Source organism: Oncorhynchus kisutch, linkage group LG4 (genome assembly GCF_002021735.2).
Source record: "Oncorhynchus kisutch isolate 150728-3 linkage group LG4, Okis_V2, whole genome shotgun sequence".
Taxonomy (NCBI): domain Eukaryota; kingdom Metazoa; phylum Chordata; class Actinopteri; order Salmoniformes; family Salmonidae; genus Oncorhynchus; species Oncorhynchus kisutch.
The window spans coordinates 73211600-73228737 of record NC_034177.2 but is presented as its reverse complement, the minus strand read 5'-3'; the positions used below and the strand labels follow the sequence as shown (position 1 = coordinate 73228737).

The following is a 17138-nucleotide window of genomic DNA, read 5'->3' as shown; positions in this document are numbered from 1 at the left end:
ACTCATCATACAAAACACATTTGTAAGACTAGCCACCTCCTATAATTACCTGGCTCCATCTGCACCTTTGTTTAAGAAACTCAATATCTTGTCTATTTACGACATTAGTGTACACCAATTATACACTTCGATCTACAAATACTCATACCTCACAGACAGTTTACCTAAACCCTTTAATGGATTCTTCCAGGTTAATCCTGAAATCCATCTATATAACACAAGACACTGCGATAACCTTCACCTTCCCCACTGCTACATCTCCAATAGTCAATTCTCTATTAGATATAGAGGTACCATACTCTGGAACTCTTATCTTTACATTGCCAAAATACCATCATCCCTCAATAACTTCAAGCGAAGACTGGGGGTCAGCCTGATGAACCAAACTACTCAGTAATCTCCTCCATATAGCCTAACTCTCACACACTCACATATACGTTTGAACAAAACAAATATATATACACAACCGTTCAAAAGTTTGGGGTCACTTAGAAATGTCCTTGTTTTCGTAAGGAAAGCACATTTCTTGTTCATTAAAATAACATAAAATGTATCAGAAATACAGTGTAGACATTGTTAATGTTGTAAATGACTATTGTAGCAGGAAACGTCCGATTTTATATGGAATATCTACATAGGCGTACAGAGGCCCATTATCAGCAACCATCACTCCTGTGTTCCAATGGCACGTTGTGTCAGCTAATCCAAGTTCATAATTTTGAAAGGATAGGTTGATCATTAGAAAACTATTTTGCAATTATGTTAGCACAGCTGAAAACTGTTGTTCTGATTAAAGAAGCAATAAAACTGTCCTTCTTTAGACTGGTTGAGTATCTAGAGCATCAGCATTTGTGGGTTCGATTACAGGCTCAAAAGGACCAGAAAGAAACAAATAACTTTCTTCTGAAACTCGTCAGTCTATTCTTGTTCTGAGAAATGAAGGCTATTTCATGTGAGAAATTACCAAGAAACTGAAGATCTCGTACAACGCTGTGTACTACTCCCTTCACAGAACAACACAGACTGGCTCTAACCAGAATAGAAAGAGGAGTGGGAGGCCCCGGTGCACAACTTAGCAAGAGGACAAGTACATTAGTGTCTAGTTTGAGAAACAGACGCCTAGAAGGCCAGCATCCTGGAATCGACTCCTCACTGTTGACGTTGAGACTGGTGTTTTGCGGGTACTATTTAATGAAGCTGCCAGTTGAGGACTTGTGAGACGTCTATTTCTCAAACTAGACACTCTAATGTACTTGTCCTCTTGCTCAGTTGGGCACCGGGGCCTCCCACTCACCTACCCAATTCGTTTTTGTTTACATGTTGCATGCTGCAGAGCTCCAGTAACAATGTCCTGAAACAAAACAGTTTAGCATACTCCCTAATATAACAGTGAGCTAGTTTGACTAAATAAGGGAGTGTTGCACTCCCTCTGTACCCCTGAGCCGATTTTCCACAACAGATAAAGGGAAAGCTGTCTCTTTCAATCTAAACCACCCATCTTTCTCCCCTTCTCTCTCTCCTGGAGGAGAGTGTAAGGTGACCAAACACAGGCCAACCACAGCCCCAATGACTCAATTCTTTGTGTGACAAATGCAATATATCTCCCCCTGGCCTCTAGTCTCCAGCCCACTAAACAATAAAACTGAGAAAACAAAAGGAAGTGAGGAGGATTTTCCACGGCGCGGTGATGTCAGGGCTCTGCCTCGGTGCGGTTGCCCAGTTCAGAATGGGGTTTTGTAGAAACTGCTCTCTTTCCTACTGTAGATGAAGAGCTAAGAAGGGCTCAATGGCTTAGGACCAACAGCTGGTTCTTGTTACCTAGCAACTCCCAAGCTGAGGCCACGGTTACAGGTCTGCTCAGAGTGGGGGTCTCACTCTCCTGACTCAATCTGGCAACCAGTGGTATTATAAGACAGCTTCACTCAAAATAACAGGCCTCCAAAACTGGAGTGGAGTCAGAGGTTCTGACTCCACTAAGAAAATGACAAAGAGAGGTGCGTTAATATGTGTTATGACTTCGTCTATCAATTTATGCCAGGAAACCTGAATATGAGTAAAGTATGTCTATGGCTGGTCAGTAGCCAACGGCAGCATAGTTTGAGTCCTGGTGCAGAGAGACAGTATGTGGATGGGCAGTGAGACAGCAACGAGCTCAGCCAGAGCACTGGAACACTGCATTGCCTCAGAGAGGGCCAAAAACACACACCCAGGCACACACACACACACCCACACACACATAGCACGGTGTCAGAACATGAGCTACGGTACTGTGTGTATGCTTGTGTGTGAGCAACAGCAAGCGAGAGAGAGAGCAAGAGGGTAGAGGCCATATAATCTTCTTTTGTTGGCAGGTTTTCCCCTTCCAGGCCCCCTCGACCATACGACGCCCTGCCCCCCTTCACCACCCAGCACACCCTATCCCCCCTGTAGACACACAAAGCCCCTGCTTGTCCTCCCTCAGCCTGCCATCCTTCCCCACCCTTATCACCACCCTGCTGCCCCTGCCTTGTTACCAGCCCCACTAAACCAACCACTCCCCTGCCAAGAGCTCCAGAGTGGCACAGCAGTCTAAGGCAATGCATCTCAGTGCTAGAGGCGTCACTAACAGACGTTCGAATCCAGGCTGTATCACAACCGGCCGCGATTGGGAGTCCCATAGGGGGGCGTACAATTGGCCCAGCGTCGTCTGGGTTTGGCCGGAGTAGACCGTCATTGTAAATAAGAATGTGTTCTTAACTGACTTGCCTAGTTAAATAAAGGTTACATTTTTTTAAGGGAAAAAAAGAGAGAGAGGGGGCAGAAATAAATAAAATACAGAGAGAAGGAATGAGAGATAACGAGACCATGATAGAGTGAGGGAGAATGAGAGAGAGATGTCTGTCCTTCCTAAATGGCAGCCTTTGTGCTTCTTCAGCCAGACTTGCTCTCTAGAGCACAATTGGGGCCAGAGACAAAAGCAGGCGACTAGTGGACAGCACACTTCAGCTCCCATTCAACCACACTGGCTTTCTTTAGACAGGGAACCATCAAGGGACCGTACACCACAGGGAGGGAAGCACACACACACACACACTGCCATATAAACACAAGCTCTCAGGGATTTATTGTGGTAATAACTATACTGTTTACAAAGGAGCTAAGCACTGTATAAGAACATACAGATATCACTCACTCACACTACTTCCAGACTGGAAGACACACGCATGACCATTCATCAATGACCTCCCCCCCAACAATCCCTCAATCTCAATACATCCCCCCTCCATCTTCTCTGCTCACTCACTTTCCTTCCCCTTGGATTTACACAGTTCACTGGTTTCAAGCCAAGTAGAGACATATGCACACACACACATTCTTTCATGACACACTTCATTGCAGACACGTTGAGGTTCAATTGCCTTGACAGACCCCCCTCTACACACACACTCTGACCCACACGCAAGCACACACTCGCAGAACAACCAACAGGAAACATGCTCCTTGCCTGGGAAATGCTGTCTCCACATTCTTCAGATCAAGAGAGGCACATGGCAGTGGCAGAACACACAAAAAAAAGTAGGCAGGGGGGATTCTCAGTGTGTCCTGAGGGTAGGCTAACCCTTCCTCCCTCTCTCCCCCCTCTCCTCCTTTTCTCCTTTCTCCTTATTCAGTCTCTATCCACTGCTTGTTGTCCAGAAGCACCCTTCTTCACCTTACTCCCAGCTGTTCCATACTTGAAAGCGGGCTGGTGGGCGAGAGGGGCTGTAGGGGCGAGGGGGGGGGGCAGAGCAGGGTGGCGAGAGGGGCTGTACGGGGGTCAGGGCAGGGGGGTGAGCTCGGTCAGATAGTCTTTTATCTCCGGGGCATAAACAGCTCTTTTCCAGTCAGCATCCGCCAGCAATCGCCTCTCTTCTCCTCTCGTCGATCGCAAAGATCTTCTCTCTTTCTCTGTCTTTCTCTTTCTCTCTATCCCTCCCTCCCTCCTGCACGCTCCGTCCGGGCTATTTAAACAGATTGCAGGCTTTCTCCACCAGCCTTTGTGTGAGGCCGAGAGCGAGAAAGAAAGGAAGAAAGAGAAGACAGGGAAAACAAGTGAGCAAACCAGAGAGCCCCAGCTACGCAGGGAAAAAAAAGAGAGAAAAATGAAAAGAGAAAAAAAATTCCCTAAACGAGTGCTAGTCAAAACGAGTGGTGCGACGCTCCTGGCGTGGACGAATCACTCTTCCGTTACCTCTGCTCTCACACAATTTCCTTCCCCCCCCCCCCCCCCCTCCTCTTTCCCTCACTCTCCCTTTCTCTCTGTCTTATTATTTTCGATCTGGCTTTCACAGCATTTTAAGAATGCCAGCCCCCTTTTCCCCTCTCCCTCCCTTTCACACTCACTCTCTGTTATTTCTCTCATTCTTCACCCTTCCCCCTTTCTTAACAAAACATCCCATTTATTTTCAAACCCATTCAGTGAAGTGCACGTATGATGTGTTTTTCTCTAAAACTAGCATTGTCCCCCTAATGTCTAAAAAAAAGTACAATATCAACCTGCCAACATTAAGTCAAAACACTGACAGTCACACAAGGGCAAATAAACAAAAATACACACTATAAAAGAATAACATTGCAGTTGAGGATTCCTACAGCATTATGTCCACAATGAACTGGAAAACCTGGGGAAATTACTGGCATGTGTTTCTAGTATATTCCCAGGAAATGTATCTTTCCTACAATCAGCTGCATGTTGTCCCTTAACGATCACATCCTCGCATGGTTTGGTGGCTTGTGTCATCAAGTTTGTCATAATAAAACAACATAAACAACCCACTGGGCACAAACTGGTGGAATCAATGTTGTTTGAATTTGTCAATGTATTGCGACGTGGAATCTACGTGGAAAAATACACAGGATTTGAAAAAGGTCATCAATGTTGTTTTGAGGGTGCCATCATGGTAACTCAATTTTAACATAGACAAACCTTGTATACAATATGTTGAATTTGTACCTTTAAAACATCATCAGATCCTCAATGTTATATCTACTATCAGAATTTTTTGGGGGGCTTAGCAGCACCTCCTACTGGAGAATGTATCTATCTACCATCTACCTTTTGGTCCCCGTCCAGGGTTTTAACCAAGCCCAGCTTAGTTATGATGTTTGTCACTGGCTATTACCAATGTGCTCCCGTGAGAATGACTGTTGAGAGACTTCTACTTACAAATGAAATAAATTCACTGTTGCCATCGAAGTCATTCTAAAGGGTAGGTTTAACAGAGCAAATTAAATGTAAATATACTTTATTACTCATATATCACCAATGATGCTTTTTAGGCACATATAGCATCTGCAAAGTAATCAACAGCTATTGTTTCAATTCAACACAGAATCCAACTAAAAACAGACAATACAATAGAACAAATGATTATTGATGTCTCAAGGAAACACATTTCCAGGTGGAGGAAGTTGCATTCTGTGCATGGTTCTCTGCATGGCTGTGCTCTGTATTTACAAACCAGTAATCACATAATGCAGCGGCTTTCCAATAAGATGAACCATTGTCAATGTCACAGTTCTATTTCATTCTGCAATCTCAAAAAGATCCGTCAGGTGGTGAAAGTGAGCCACTATGTGAGGTTAATGTGACATATCCTAATGTGCCTTCCGTGGCCTCAAACTGCTCTTAAATGCAAGTAAAACTAAATGCATGCTCTTCAACCGATCGCTGCCCATACCTGCCCGCTCGTCCAGCATCACTACTCTGGAAGGTTCTGACTTAGAATACGTGGACAACACCAAATACCTAGGTGTCTGGTTAGACTGTAAACTCTCCTTCCAGACTCACATTAAGCATCTCCAATCAAAAATTAAATCTAGAATCAGCTTCCTATTTCGCAACAAAGCATATTTCACTCATGCTGCCAAACATACCCTTGTAAAATTGACTATCCTACCGATCCTTGACTTCGGCGATGTCATTTATAAAATAGCCTCCAACACTCTACTCAGCAAATTGGATGCAGTCTATCACAGTGCCAACTGTTTTGTTACCAAAGCCCCATATACTTCCCACCACTGTCACCTGTATGCTCTCGTTGGCTGGCCCTCGCTTCATATTTGTCGCCAAAACCACTGGCTCCAGGTCATCTACAGTTGAAGTCAGAAGCTTACATACACCTAGGTTGAAGTCATTAAAACTCATTTTTCAACCACTCCTCAAATTTCTTGTTAACAAACTACAGTTTTGGCAAGTCGGTTAGAACATCCTCTTCGTGTATAACACAAGTAATTTTTCCAACAATTGTTTACAGACAGAATATTTCACTTATAATTCACTGTGTCACAATTCCCGTGGGTCAAAGGTTTACATACACTAAGTTGACTGTGCCTTTAAAAACTTGGAAAATTCTAGAAAAATTATGTCATGGCTTTAGAAGCTTCTTACATCATGAGTCAATTGGAGGTGTACCTGTGAATGTATTTCAAGGCCTACCTTCAAACTCAGTGCCTCTTTGATTGACATCATTGGAAAATCAAAAGAAATCAGCCAAGTCCTCTGAAAAAAAATTGTAGACCTCCACAAGTCTGATTCATCCTTGGGAAAAATTTCCAAACACCTGAAGGTACCGTGTTCATCTGTACAAACAATACTAAGCAAGTATAAACACCATGGGACAACGCAGCCGTTATACCGCTCAGGTCTGTCTCCTAGAGATGGATGTACTTTGGTGCGAAAAGTGCTAATCAATCCCAGAACAACAGCAAAGGACCCTGTGAAGATGCTCGAGGAAACAGGCACAAAAGTATCTATATCCACAGTAAAACGAGTCCTACAGTGGGGCAAAAAAGTATTTTGATGAAAATTACAGGCCTCGCTCATCTTTTTAAGTGGGAGGACTTGCACAATTGGTGGCTGACTAAATACTTTTTTTGCCCCACTGTATATCGACATAACCTGAAAGGAAGCTCAGCAAGGAAGAAGCCACTGCTCCAAAATTGCCCCAAAAAAAGCCAGACTATGGTTTGCAACTGCACATGGGGACAAAGATCGTACTTTTTTGAGAAATGTCCTCCGGTCTGATGAAAAAAAATTGAACTGTTGGACATAATGACCACAGTTATGTTTGGAGGAATAAGAGGGAGGCTTGCAAGCCGAAGAACACCATCCCAACCGTGAAGCACGGGGGGGGGGGGGTGGCATCTCAAGACATACGTCAGGGAGTTAAAGCTTGGTCGCAAATGGGTCTTCTAAATGGACAATGACCCTAAGCATACTTCCAAAGTTGTGGCAAAATGGCTTAAGGACAACAAAACAAAGTCAAGGTATTGGAGTGGCCATTACAAAGCCCTGACTTCAATCCTATAGAAAATGTGTGGGCAGAACTGAAAAAGTGTGTGCAATCAAGGAGGCCTAGAAACCTGACTCAGTTACACCAAAGAGTGGCTGTTATTTTTCTATGTATAACATCAGCTACTAGCAAGCAAGCAGACAACTAGTCCAAACCTGGTAGCTGGCTAGCAGTTGTAAACAACTCTCAAATTGCAGCGATTACCTGTCGACATAGAAGACAAATAGCTAGCTAGCTAGTACAATTTCTAATAAGCGAGTTGCTCGGCCTACAAGGTTATGGCAGGCTATGGAGCAATCATTGGCATCAGTTATCAGAAATATATGTGTGGTGATATACCAAGCCAGAATATTAATTGAAAACGAGGGTTGTCTTTGTTTCCTGACTGCTGAATCAACCATGCGTGCTAGCAAGATAGCCAATGCTATGGTTGAGGCAAACAAGATGTAAAATAAGACAATAACTGGAATTCAGCTAGCCAAATAGCTATTTAGCTCTAGGTGGTTGGGGGCTACATATGGGCTAGCTTACGTTAGCTAGCTAGCTACTGTTTTCCCATACATGCATGCTGCACAGTGCCCATGGGTAAAGATTGGATAAGTTAGAATACAGTGAGATAATTGTCATGATTTTCATATATGGATCAGGTTAGCTAGCTATCTATCCAACATTGCAATTAGAAGCTAGCTAGCTGGCTGGCTATGAACTATATTTAGAAGAAAAAAAAATGATGCATGGCTCTGGCTAGGGTACATGTAGCAAGTCAGCTGCAATGTAGCTAGCATTTCCTCCATGAATGAAGTAAACTATCTAGATAGTAAAACAAATATTTAAAAAAAAAAGTAAATATAGAAAAAACCCTTAAATGAGTAGTTGTGTCCAAACTTTTGACTGGTACTGTATGTATGATTATGTATATACAGTACCAGTCAAACATTTGGACACACCTACTCATTCAAGGGTTTTTCCATATTTTTACTATTTTCTACATTGCAGAATAATAGTGAGATATCACAACTATAAAATAACACATATGGAATCATGTAGTAACCAAAAATAAAAGAGTGCGCAAAGAGTGTGCAAAGCTGTTATCAAGGCAAGGGGTGGCTACTTTGAAGAATCTCAATTATAAAATATATTTTGATTTGTTTCACACTTTTTTGGTTACTACATGATTCCATATGTGCCATTTCATAGGTTTAATGTCTTCACTATTATTCTACAATGTAGAAAATAGTAAAAAATAAATAAACTCCTTTGAATGAGTAGGTGTGTCCAACTTTTGACTGGCACTGTATATGTACAGGGGAACAGTATGTATGCAGTCACTACTGTAAGTTGCTCTGGATAAGAGTGTCTGCTAAATGACTCAAATGTAAAAATTGAGGCCTGATAATCTAGCTAGTCCAATAGTGGTCTGCATATGGTTTTCTATGATTTCATGAATCCAGCATTCCGACGCGCGCAACCCTGAGCTACCAGAACAATTTTGCTTATAAACATTCTGATTTGGTCTATAGGCATTGCATTTCAAGCTCGAGTTGATTTAAAATGTAATGCTATTTAGTGATGTTGAATTCTGTTTGGTTGTCAACGCAACCAAATATCAACATATGAGGAGACATCATTTGCTTGGATAGTTCTATCTTTGCCACTGACTTAGTCTGGCTTTAAAGGGGAACTCCACTCAAAAACTATATTTTGGAATTAGTCCACTGTTGATACAGTCTCAAAATGTTTTGCAATTCAGCAGTCAAGTTTTGAATATATCATGACACTTTGCTTCTTGAAAGTTCAATATCTTGAAAACTTGACTACTGCAATTTATTTTGTACTGAGCTTGATATAATTGAAAACTTTACAAACAGTGTGGTCAAACTATTTTATAATTTCTTAATTGTTGTTTTCTTCCAGTTCCGGTGGTATGCATTGAAAGGTCTGGCTGTCTCGTGGCTTTCTTTTGCAAAACAACTGTGAATTAACTGACTTATTTTCAAATGATTGTCAACACTGTGTTACAAGGAACAACTAGCAGGTCTATTTCACTCCAGCAGCTAGCAATTCACCTACAGGAACATTGCGGCTCTCAAAACATGACAACAGAAAGATTTGGCCACTACTATTCGATACATTATTTGTGAGGAAATTACCCTCGTCTTGCAATTAAAACCAGTAAATAAATCTCTTGCACTGCTCAAGTGGATACCAACTCAACTAATGTGGAAAATGTTGAGTCAATGTGACAGAGGGACGACTCCATGACCTGGAAACAATGCACACTAAGCTAAAAGGGGAAATCAACCTCCTAAAAAATAAAATATAATATTTTGAAAACCATTCCCTTAAATTCAATGTACGGGTCACAGGACTTGAAACTGGTGTGGAAGCGGGCAACCTAACTTCCTTCATGAGCAATCTTTTCTATGAACTGTTTGGGCGGGCAGGACAAGGTTTCAAAAAAATTATAATTTTAACCTCGATTTAAATAGGCAAGACAGTTAAGAACAAATTCTTATTTACAATGACGGCCTACCAGAAGGCAAAAAGCCTCCTGCGGGGACGACGGCTGGGACAAAACACACATGACAACAAGAGACACCACAACACTACATAAAGAGAGAGACCTAAGACAACAACATAGCATGGCAGCAACACGTGAAAACAACACAACATGACAACAACATGGTAGTAACACCACATGGCAGCAGCACAACATGGTACAAACATTTATGGGTTACAGAGAACAGCACAAAGGGCAAGATGGTAGAGACAACAATACATCACACGAAACAGCCACAACAGTCAGTAAGTGTCCATGATTGAGTCTTTGAATGAAGAGATGGAGATAAAACTGTCTAGTTTTAGCTTTTTTTGCAGCTCGTTCCAGTTGCTAGCTGCAGCGAACTGAAAAGAGGAGCGACCCAGGGATGTGTGTGCTTTGGGGACCTTTAACAGCATATGACTGGCAGATAGGGGGGAATGAAGCCTAAGAGGGTTTTTATAAATAAGCATCAACCAGTGAATCTTACAACGGGTATGCAGAGATGACCAGTGTTACAGAGTAGTATAGAAGTATAGAGTGATGTGTCCTATGAGGCGCAGCCTTGATATGTGCTGAGAGAAGGATAGTGTAACGTCTAGCCATACTCCCAAGTACTTGTATGAGGTGACTACCTCAAGCTCTAAACCCTCAGAGGTAGTAATCACACCAGTGGGGAGAGGGGCATTCTCCTTACAAAACCACATGATGTTGGTTTTGGAGGTGTTCAGAACAAGGTTAAGGGCAGAGAAAGCTTGTTGGACACTAAGAAAGCTTTGTTGTAGAATTTTTAACCCAAAATCCGGGAGGGGCCAGCTGAGTATAAGACTGTATCATCTGTATATAAATGAAAGAGAGAGTTTCCTACTGCTTGAGCTATGCTGTTGATGTAAATTGAAAAGAGTGAGGGGCCAAGGATCGAGCCTTGGGGTACTCCCTAGGTGACAGGCAATGGCTGAGACCAAAACTGCAAAGATATTATCTGTGAGTGCCACAGAACTGATGCTACAGGCAAAACCAAGATGAAACTTCAAACAGGAAATGAGCAAAATTTTTGAGGCGCTGTTTTCCATTGTCTCCTTATATGGCTGTGAATGCGCCCTGAACGAGCCTACACTTTCTGCCGTTTCCCCAAGGTGTCTGCAGCATTGTGACGTGTTTGTAGGCATATCATTGGAAGATTGGCCATAAGAGACTACATTTACCAGGTGTCCGCCCGGTGTCCTTTGTCGAAATTGGTGCGTAATCTCCAGCTGCAAGCATTCTTCCATGTGATTCAGAGGAGAGAGCAGACTTCCACGAACGATATATCATCGAAGAGATATGTGAAAAACACCTTGAGGATTGATTCTAAACAATGTTTACCATGTTTCAGTCGATATTGTGGAGTTAATTTGGAAAAAAGTTTGGCGTTTTGATTACTGAAATTTCGTTTTTTTTTTGGTAGCCAAACGTGACGTACAAAACGGAGCGATTTCTCCTACACAAAGAATCTTTCAGGAAAAACGGAACATTTGCTATCTAACTGAGAGTCTCCTCATTGAAAACATCCGAAGTTCTTCAAAGGTAAATTATTTTATTTGAATGCTTTTCTTGTTTTTGTGAAAATGTTGCCCGCTAAATGCTACGCTAAATGCTTCACTAGCTATCAATAATCTTACACAAATGCTTGTTTTGCTATGGTTGAAAAGCATATTTTGAAAATCTGAGATGACAGTGTTGTTAACAAAAGGCTATGCTTGAGAGCTAATATATTTATTTCATTTCATTTACGATTTTCATGAATAGTTAATGTTGTGTTATGCTAATGAGCTTGCGGGGATAATTACACTCCTGGATACAGGTTTTTTTCGTAGCCAAACGTGAATGACAAAACGGAGCGATTTTTAACAAAAGGCTAAGCTTGAGAGCTAATATATTTATTTCATTTCATTTGCGATTTTCATGAATAGTTAATGTTGTGTTATGCTAATGAGCTTGCGGGGATAATTACACTCCTGGATACAGGTTTTTTTCGTAGCCAAACGTGAATGACAAAACAGAGCGATTTGTCCTAAACAAATAATGTTTTTGGAAAAACTGAAAATTTGCTATCTAACTGAGAGTCTCCTCATTGAAAACATCTGAAGTTCTTCAAAGGTAAATTATTTTATTTGAATGCTTTTCTTGTTTTTGTGAAAATGTTGCCCGCTGAATGCTACGCTAAATGCTACGCTAGCTATCAATAATCTTACACAAATGCTTGTTTTGCTATGGTTGAAAAGCATATTTTGAAAATCTGAGATGACAGTGTTGTTAACAAAAGGCCACGATTGAGAGCTAGCATATTTATTTCATTTCATTTGCGATTTTCATAAATAGTTAACGTTGCGTTATGGTAATGAGCTTGAGGCTGTATTCACGATCCCGGATCCGGGATGGCTAGAATCAAGAGTTAATTAAGGGCCCAGGAGAGAGCTTAGGGCATTTAGGGTACAGGCCGGTGCTGATGATGGCCGATAACACCCAGCAACAGTCAACAAATAGTTATTTGACAGTTTAATGTGTAAAACCAACAAATCAAATTGTGTGGGGACAGACTTGGTGGAGACAACCAAGCACTGAAGGTGTTCCTTGGTAAAGATTGCCACTCCACCACCTTTGGAAGAGAGCAGAAATCAGTGAAGCAGATATCAGAGCACAAATCAGAATTTGGGCTAGCAACTGTAGATGAGCCAGGTTGTATATGCACATTTCCAGGTATAAATCAGCAGTATTATAATCAGGGCATGGCAGAGGACAGGGAGAGCTCTGCAGTGTTGATTTATAACATTTGAATGTGCATTAGATGGCAACAAGATCATATTGTACAGCAATTTCATCAGGTAACATGAATACAAAGCCGGCAATAGATGGTTAGAATAGAATGGGAGGCCAAGAGTCTGTGAAACCAATAGAGAGCCAGAGTCCCGAGTGTGGGAACAAACAGACTGCCCCACGGTTAGGTAAACAAACAAGTTCACAGTCAACATAGCACGCAGGAGTCTTAAGGCAAATAGCATAAAACACAAGAGAAAATATAACAACTTGAGGCTAGCCATTGTAAGTTCAGAGTCACTCACCCCAACAATGCATGTGTGCTGGAGGCGAGCGAAAGCTTGGGAGAGAGGGGGGAGTGTGGTGGGGGAACCTGTACTAGACGGGGAGACAGGCCAGGGCAGACGGTGAACGGATCGCCAGGTGGATTTCAAGCAGCAGTGCAGCAGGCAACGGGAATAGGTGTCACACCCACTTCGGATAACCTTTTTTCGTGAGGAAGATACCTTGTAGAAAATCTCAGCTAGGTAGCTAATGTAGTTGGCAAGTCCCTGTCTGTCTGTTCTGTGGCTGTTGTATTTTGGGGATTCTGAGGAGGGTATCTTCTCTGCACAGATGGAGGAGGCATCAAAGGCCTCTGCAGTGGGGGAGGGGGGGGGGGCTGTGAACCTCTCCTTTCATTGTTAGGCTCAAGAGTTTTCACACCTCTCACTTCACACTTCAGTGCTAATTTCAGTCAGATTCTTTCCATTCAGCGTGGTAGCCTTATTTATTAAGATGTATATAATAAGCTGGGTCCCATGCCACTGATAAACATTGTGCACTGCAACGGATCCCGGTGTATGATTGTACGGATCCACAGTTTTGTAGTCAAGCAGCAAATTGTTTGCCTCGCAGCAGAATCGGGGCCTCTGACCTATGCTGAGAAGAGGTTCAGCATCTACCCAGATCTGAGTGCCGAGTTGCTGACACAGAGGGCGACCTACAGCTAGGTGAGATCTCAGCTACGCAAGCTAAACCTGAGATGCGGCTTCATCCATCCGACAAAACTCATCTTGATCTTCCAGAATACAACACACACGTTTTCCACTCCCAAGGAGGCTCAAGACTTCTTTGAGAAGCACATGAAGCCCAACACACAAGGAGGCGATCCGACAGATCTAGGCTAACCCTAACAGGCTCAATACTGAGATATGCTATCCATGCCCAATCATGCAGCCTGCCTATGGCTATGGTGCTGTCCTCAGCATAAGACAATGATAAGGACACCCCCTCAATTGGATATTATTGCTGAAAATTGGACTTCGCTACTATTATATTGCCTATACAATGATGACACCATGCCAATTAGTTAACAATGGGCAATATTTTTAAGTGTCATACAGACTGGTTCTGCTTGCTTGTGTGGATACAGTGTATTGCATCCCTATATGGGCTAAATGTGGCAATATAAATTGAAAGCTATTCCCCTAATATTTTTATTGTACTACCGTCAAGGATAGATGGCCAGTCCCATATGAGCTACCGCACAATTCCCAGGGAAGACTTGGGCTACAGGCCACAATTAATTATTGTGAACATTAGACTGCGTTTCTTGTACTGTGCTTTTATTTTTTATTGTTTACATAGCATAGAGCACAAAAATGCTTTATACAAAATGACCTAAACATGTTTTAAGGTCATTTAAACCTTATTGCTGTCACGCCCTGACCGTAGATTGCTTTGTATGTTTCTATTTTTGTTTGGTCAGGGTGTGATTTGGGTGGGCATTCTATGTTTGTACGTCTAGGTTTTTGTATTTCTATGTTTCGTCCGGGTATGGTTCTCAATCAGGGACAGCTGCTTATCGTTGTCTCTGATTGGGAACCATACTTAGGTAGCCTGTTTTTCCACTTTTAGTTGTGGGTAGTTGTATTTCTGTTTAGTGTTTGTTTCACCTTGCAGGACTGTTTCGGGTTTTCCTTTTGTTATTTTTGTATTCAGTGTTCAGTTCCGTATAATAAAGATGAACACGTATCCCGCTGCATTTTGGTCTGACGATTCCTCTTCTTCCGATGAAAGCCGTTACAATTGCTAATAATAATGAGAATAATGGATCACGGGTTATTGCTCCTACAGCCATCCTATTTGACTGTTGAGGCTTGAATTTCTGTTTTCTTTAGCCTCCTGTTTTCCTTTTCTTTCCCTTTATTACCCACCCGTACTCATCAACTCTGAAAACTTATGTTGAAAGTTCTGATAAATGGTTCCTTATATTATGTTTAACGATTGTTATTTTTCAAATACCTTTAAGATCTAAAATTAAATATGCTGCTTAAGATATTCCATATGTAAGGCTGCCACTCACTGTTATGCTGCAACCCTGTAATGATGCTGCAGGGTGGGGGGAACCGTGGAGGGGGGGAACCGTGGAGGGGGGGCTGGAGACATCATTCATATTTATATAGATTTTTTTTACAATGGCAACGCTAGCTATTCGCTCTTGGAATTTGAAAGGCTGTAATAGTCTTATCAATCCTATAAAAAGCCCTGCATTTTATCACTGGAGACAATTTTTGTACACATCATTGCCTTTTATATATCTCTGTTGGCTGGGAGTCCCTGACTGCCAGAAGAGCCCAACATTGGCTGCTATTTGTATATAAAGCAGTTCTCTAGAAACTCCCATACTACCTCACTTCTTAATTGGAAATCCAGCAACCGACAAACTCGCTCTCAACGCTGGCTGGTTGTAGAGGTTCCGCGGGTCTCCACAGAGTCCGGAAAGATGACTTTTAGTTATTGTGCCCCTAGCGCATGGAATGACCTGTGGGTTACTTTGAGGCTTGACTCTGATCTCGAATGGTCAGTTCGGAACTTTGATGAGGAATGTGGTGAAGGAGAACTGCACTTTTTTTGTCATTTGATCTGTACCCTTGGGTTTTCCCTGGTTAAATAAAAAGGTACAAAATAAATAATAATAACCTCACAGCTGTCTTGATATCCCAGCAATATAGCAATGCTCCAAGAAACACACCTGCTCCTAAAGGACGCACATAGTTTGTATACTATCTGCTTTCTCATCAGCCCCAAACAAAACTAAATGTGTAATCCTAACGATACAGAAGAACCTCAAAGTCACCATAAAGGTAAATGAGGACAATAATTTATAAACAGTTGAAATTGTTGTCGTCGTTACATATTCACACATATATACGTTGTACACATTTTTGATTTATGATTGTGATGATGTGTACCTTCAAGTGTAACTTCAGTTAAACAAATGATTTAGTTATAGCGTGATACCTGCGTTACACACAATGCAATTTCAAGGTACAGTATCAGAGGTCCCATTATGAATGTTGCATGGGTAAGTTCACGGCACAGCTCATATCGTATGTTTTTTGATTGACAATCTCCTTGAAAAATCACTAACTACATATTAGGACACAACATCTCCATTGTGTGTCTAAAGCCTTAAATTAATACTTTGGGATTTTAGCAAAGAAGCCCATTATCTACTTCCCCAGAGTCAGATGAAATAGTGGACACCATTTGTAAGTCTCTGCATCCAGTATGAAGGAAGTTAGAGGTGGGTTTGTGAGCCAACACTAACTAGCGTTAGCGCAATGACTGGAAGTCCCATAGACTTTTAGTCATTGCGCTAATGCTAGTCAGCAACTTCAATCAAACTGCACACAAACATAAAAATGGTATCCACAAGCTCATCTGACTCTGGGGATGTAGATAAGGGCTTAATTCCCAAAACCCCAAAGTATCCCTTTAAAGTTAAAAAAGGTGTGACTTGCCTTGAGTAGATTTTTATTGTCAATCACTCGCTACCAAAAGGATAACGGATGAGATTGACAGACAGGATGTTCAGGTAGGAGGTAAAAATATGGCTTGAGGGTAAAGACAATGGGGGATAAGAGAGAGGGGAAAGAGTGAGAATGTAGTTAGGATGAGAACCCTGGTGTGTGACCAAGTGAAGTGGCAACCAGAATGTCTTATTGAGGTTTGATGGCCATATTTGCATATCTATTCTCATTTTTTACTTTTGTTTCATTACCCAGGTCTGAAGGGGTAAATTGTTCCTTATTTTGTGTTTTACTTTCTTTATTTTTGAATACCTTAAATAAGACCTAAAAAAAAAATGCTTTAAGCGATTCCATCTGTAAGGCCGCCACTCACCGCTATGTTGCAACCATGCAATGCAGTGGTTCCAACAGTTGATTGTGATCGACTGGTCGATCTCCAAGGCAATCCTAGTCGATCGGCAACATTTCTGTAAAAAACAACGATAAACCTTGCACTCTGTTGGCGGTAGGTGCGCCCGATTCAGCTCCCCTGCACGCTGGGTTGGCAACATGTTCCCATTTTGAACCATATTTCTGAAGGTACAAACTGCCATCCCGGCGGGCCCAAGGGGAGCAAATCAAGTGCACTATAGGCCTACCACTGGCCAATCGGATAGGTCAGATTACCATATCTGCAGTAACGTAGCAGATGTA

General features: G+C 42.0%; 1 protein-coding gene across 9 annotated transcripts in view; it reads right to left on the bottom strand.

The window, feature by feature from the left end:
• Positions 1-17138, bottom strand: part of LOC109889971 (C-terminal-binding protein 2) — a 120325-nt gene that overhangs the window by 17894 nt on the left and 85293 nt on the right. The window contains exon 1 of one of the 9 annotated variants that reach the window (XM_020481857.2): positions 3485-4294. The exons of the other annotated variants lie outside the window; for them this stretch is intronic. Within the exon in view, the coding sequence (XP_020337446.1) occupies positions 3485-3506 (22 nt within the window). The 5' untranslated portion in view covers positions 3507-4294. Of the gene's footprint in view, positions 1-3484; positions 4295-17138 lie in introns of those variants that run through there. 9 annotated transcript variants of the gene reach the window in all.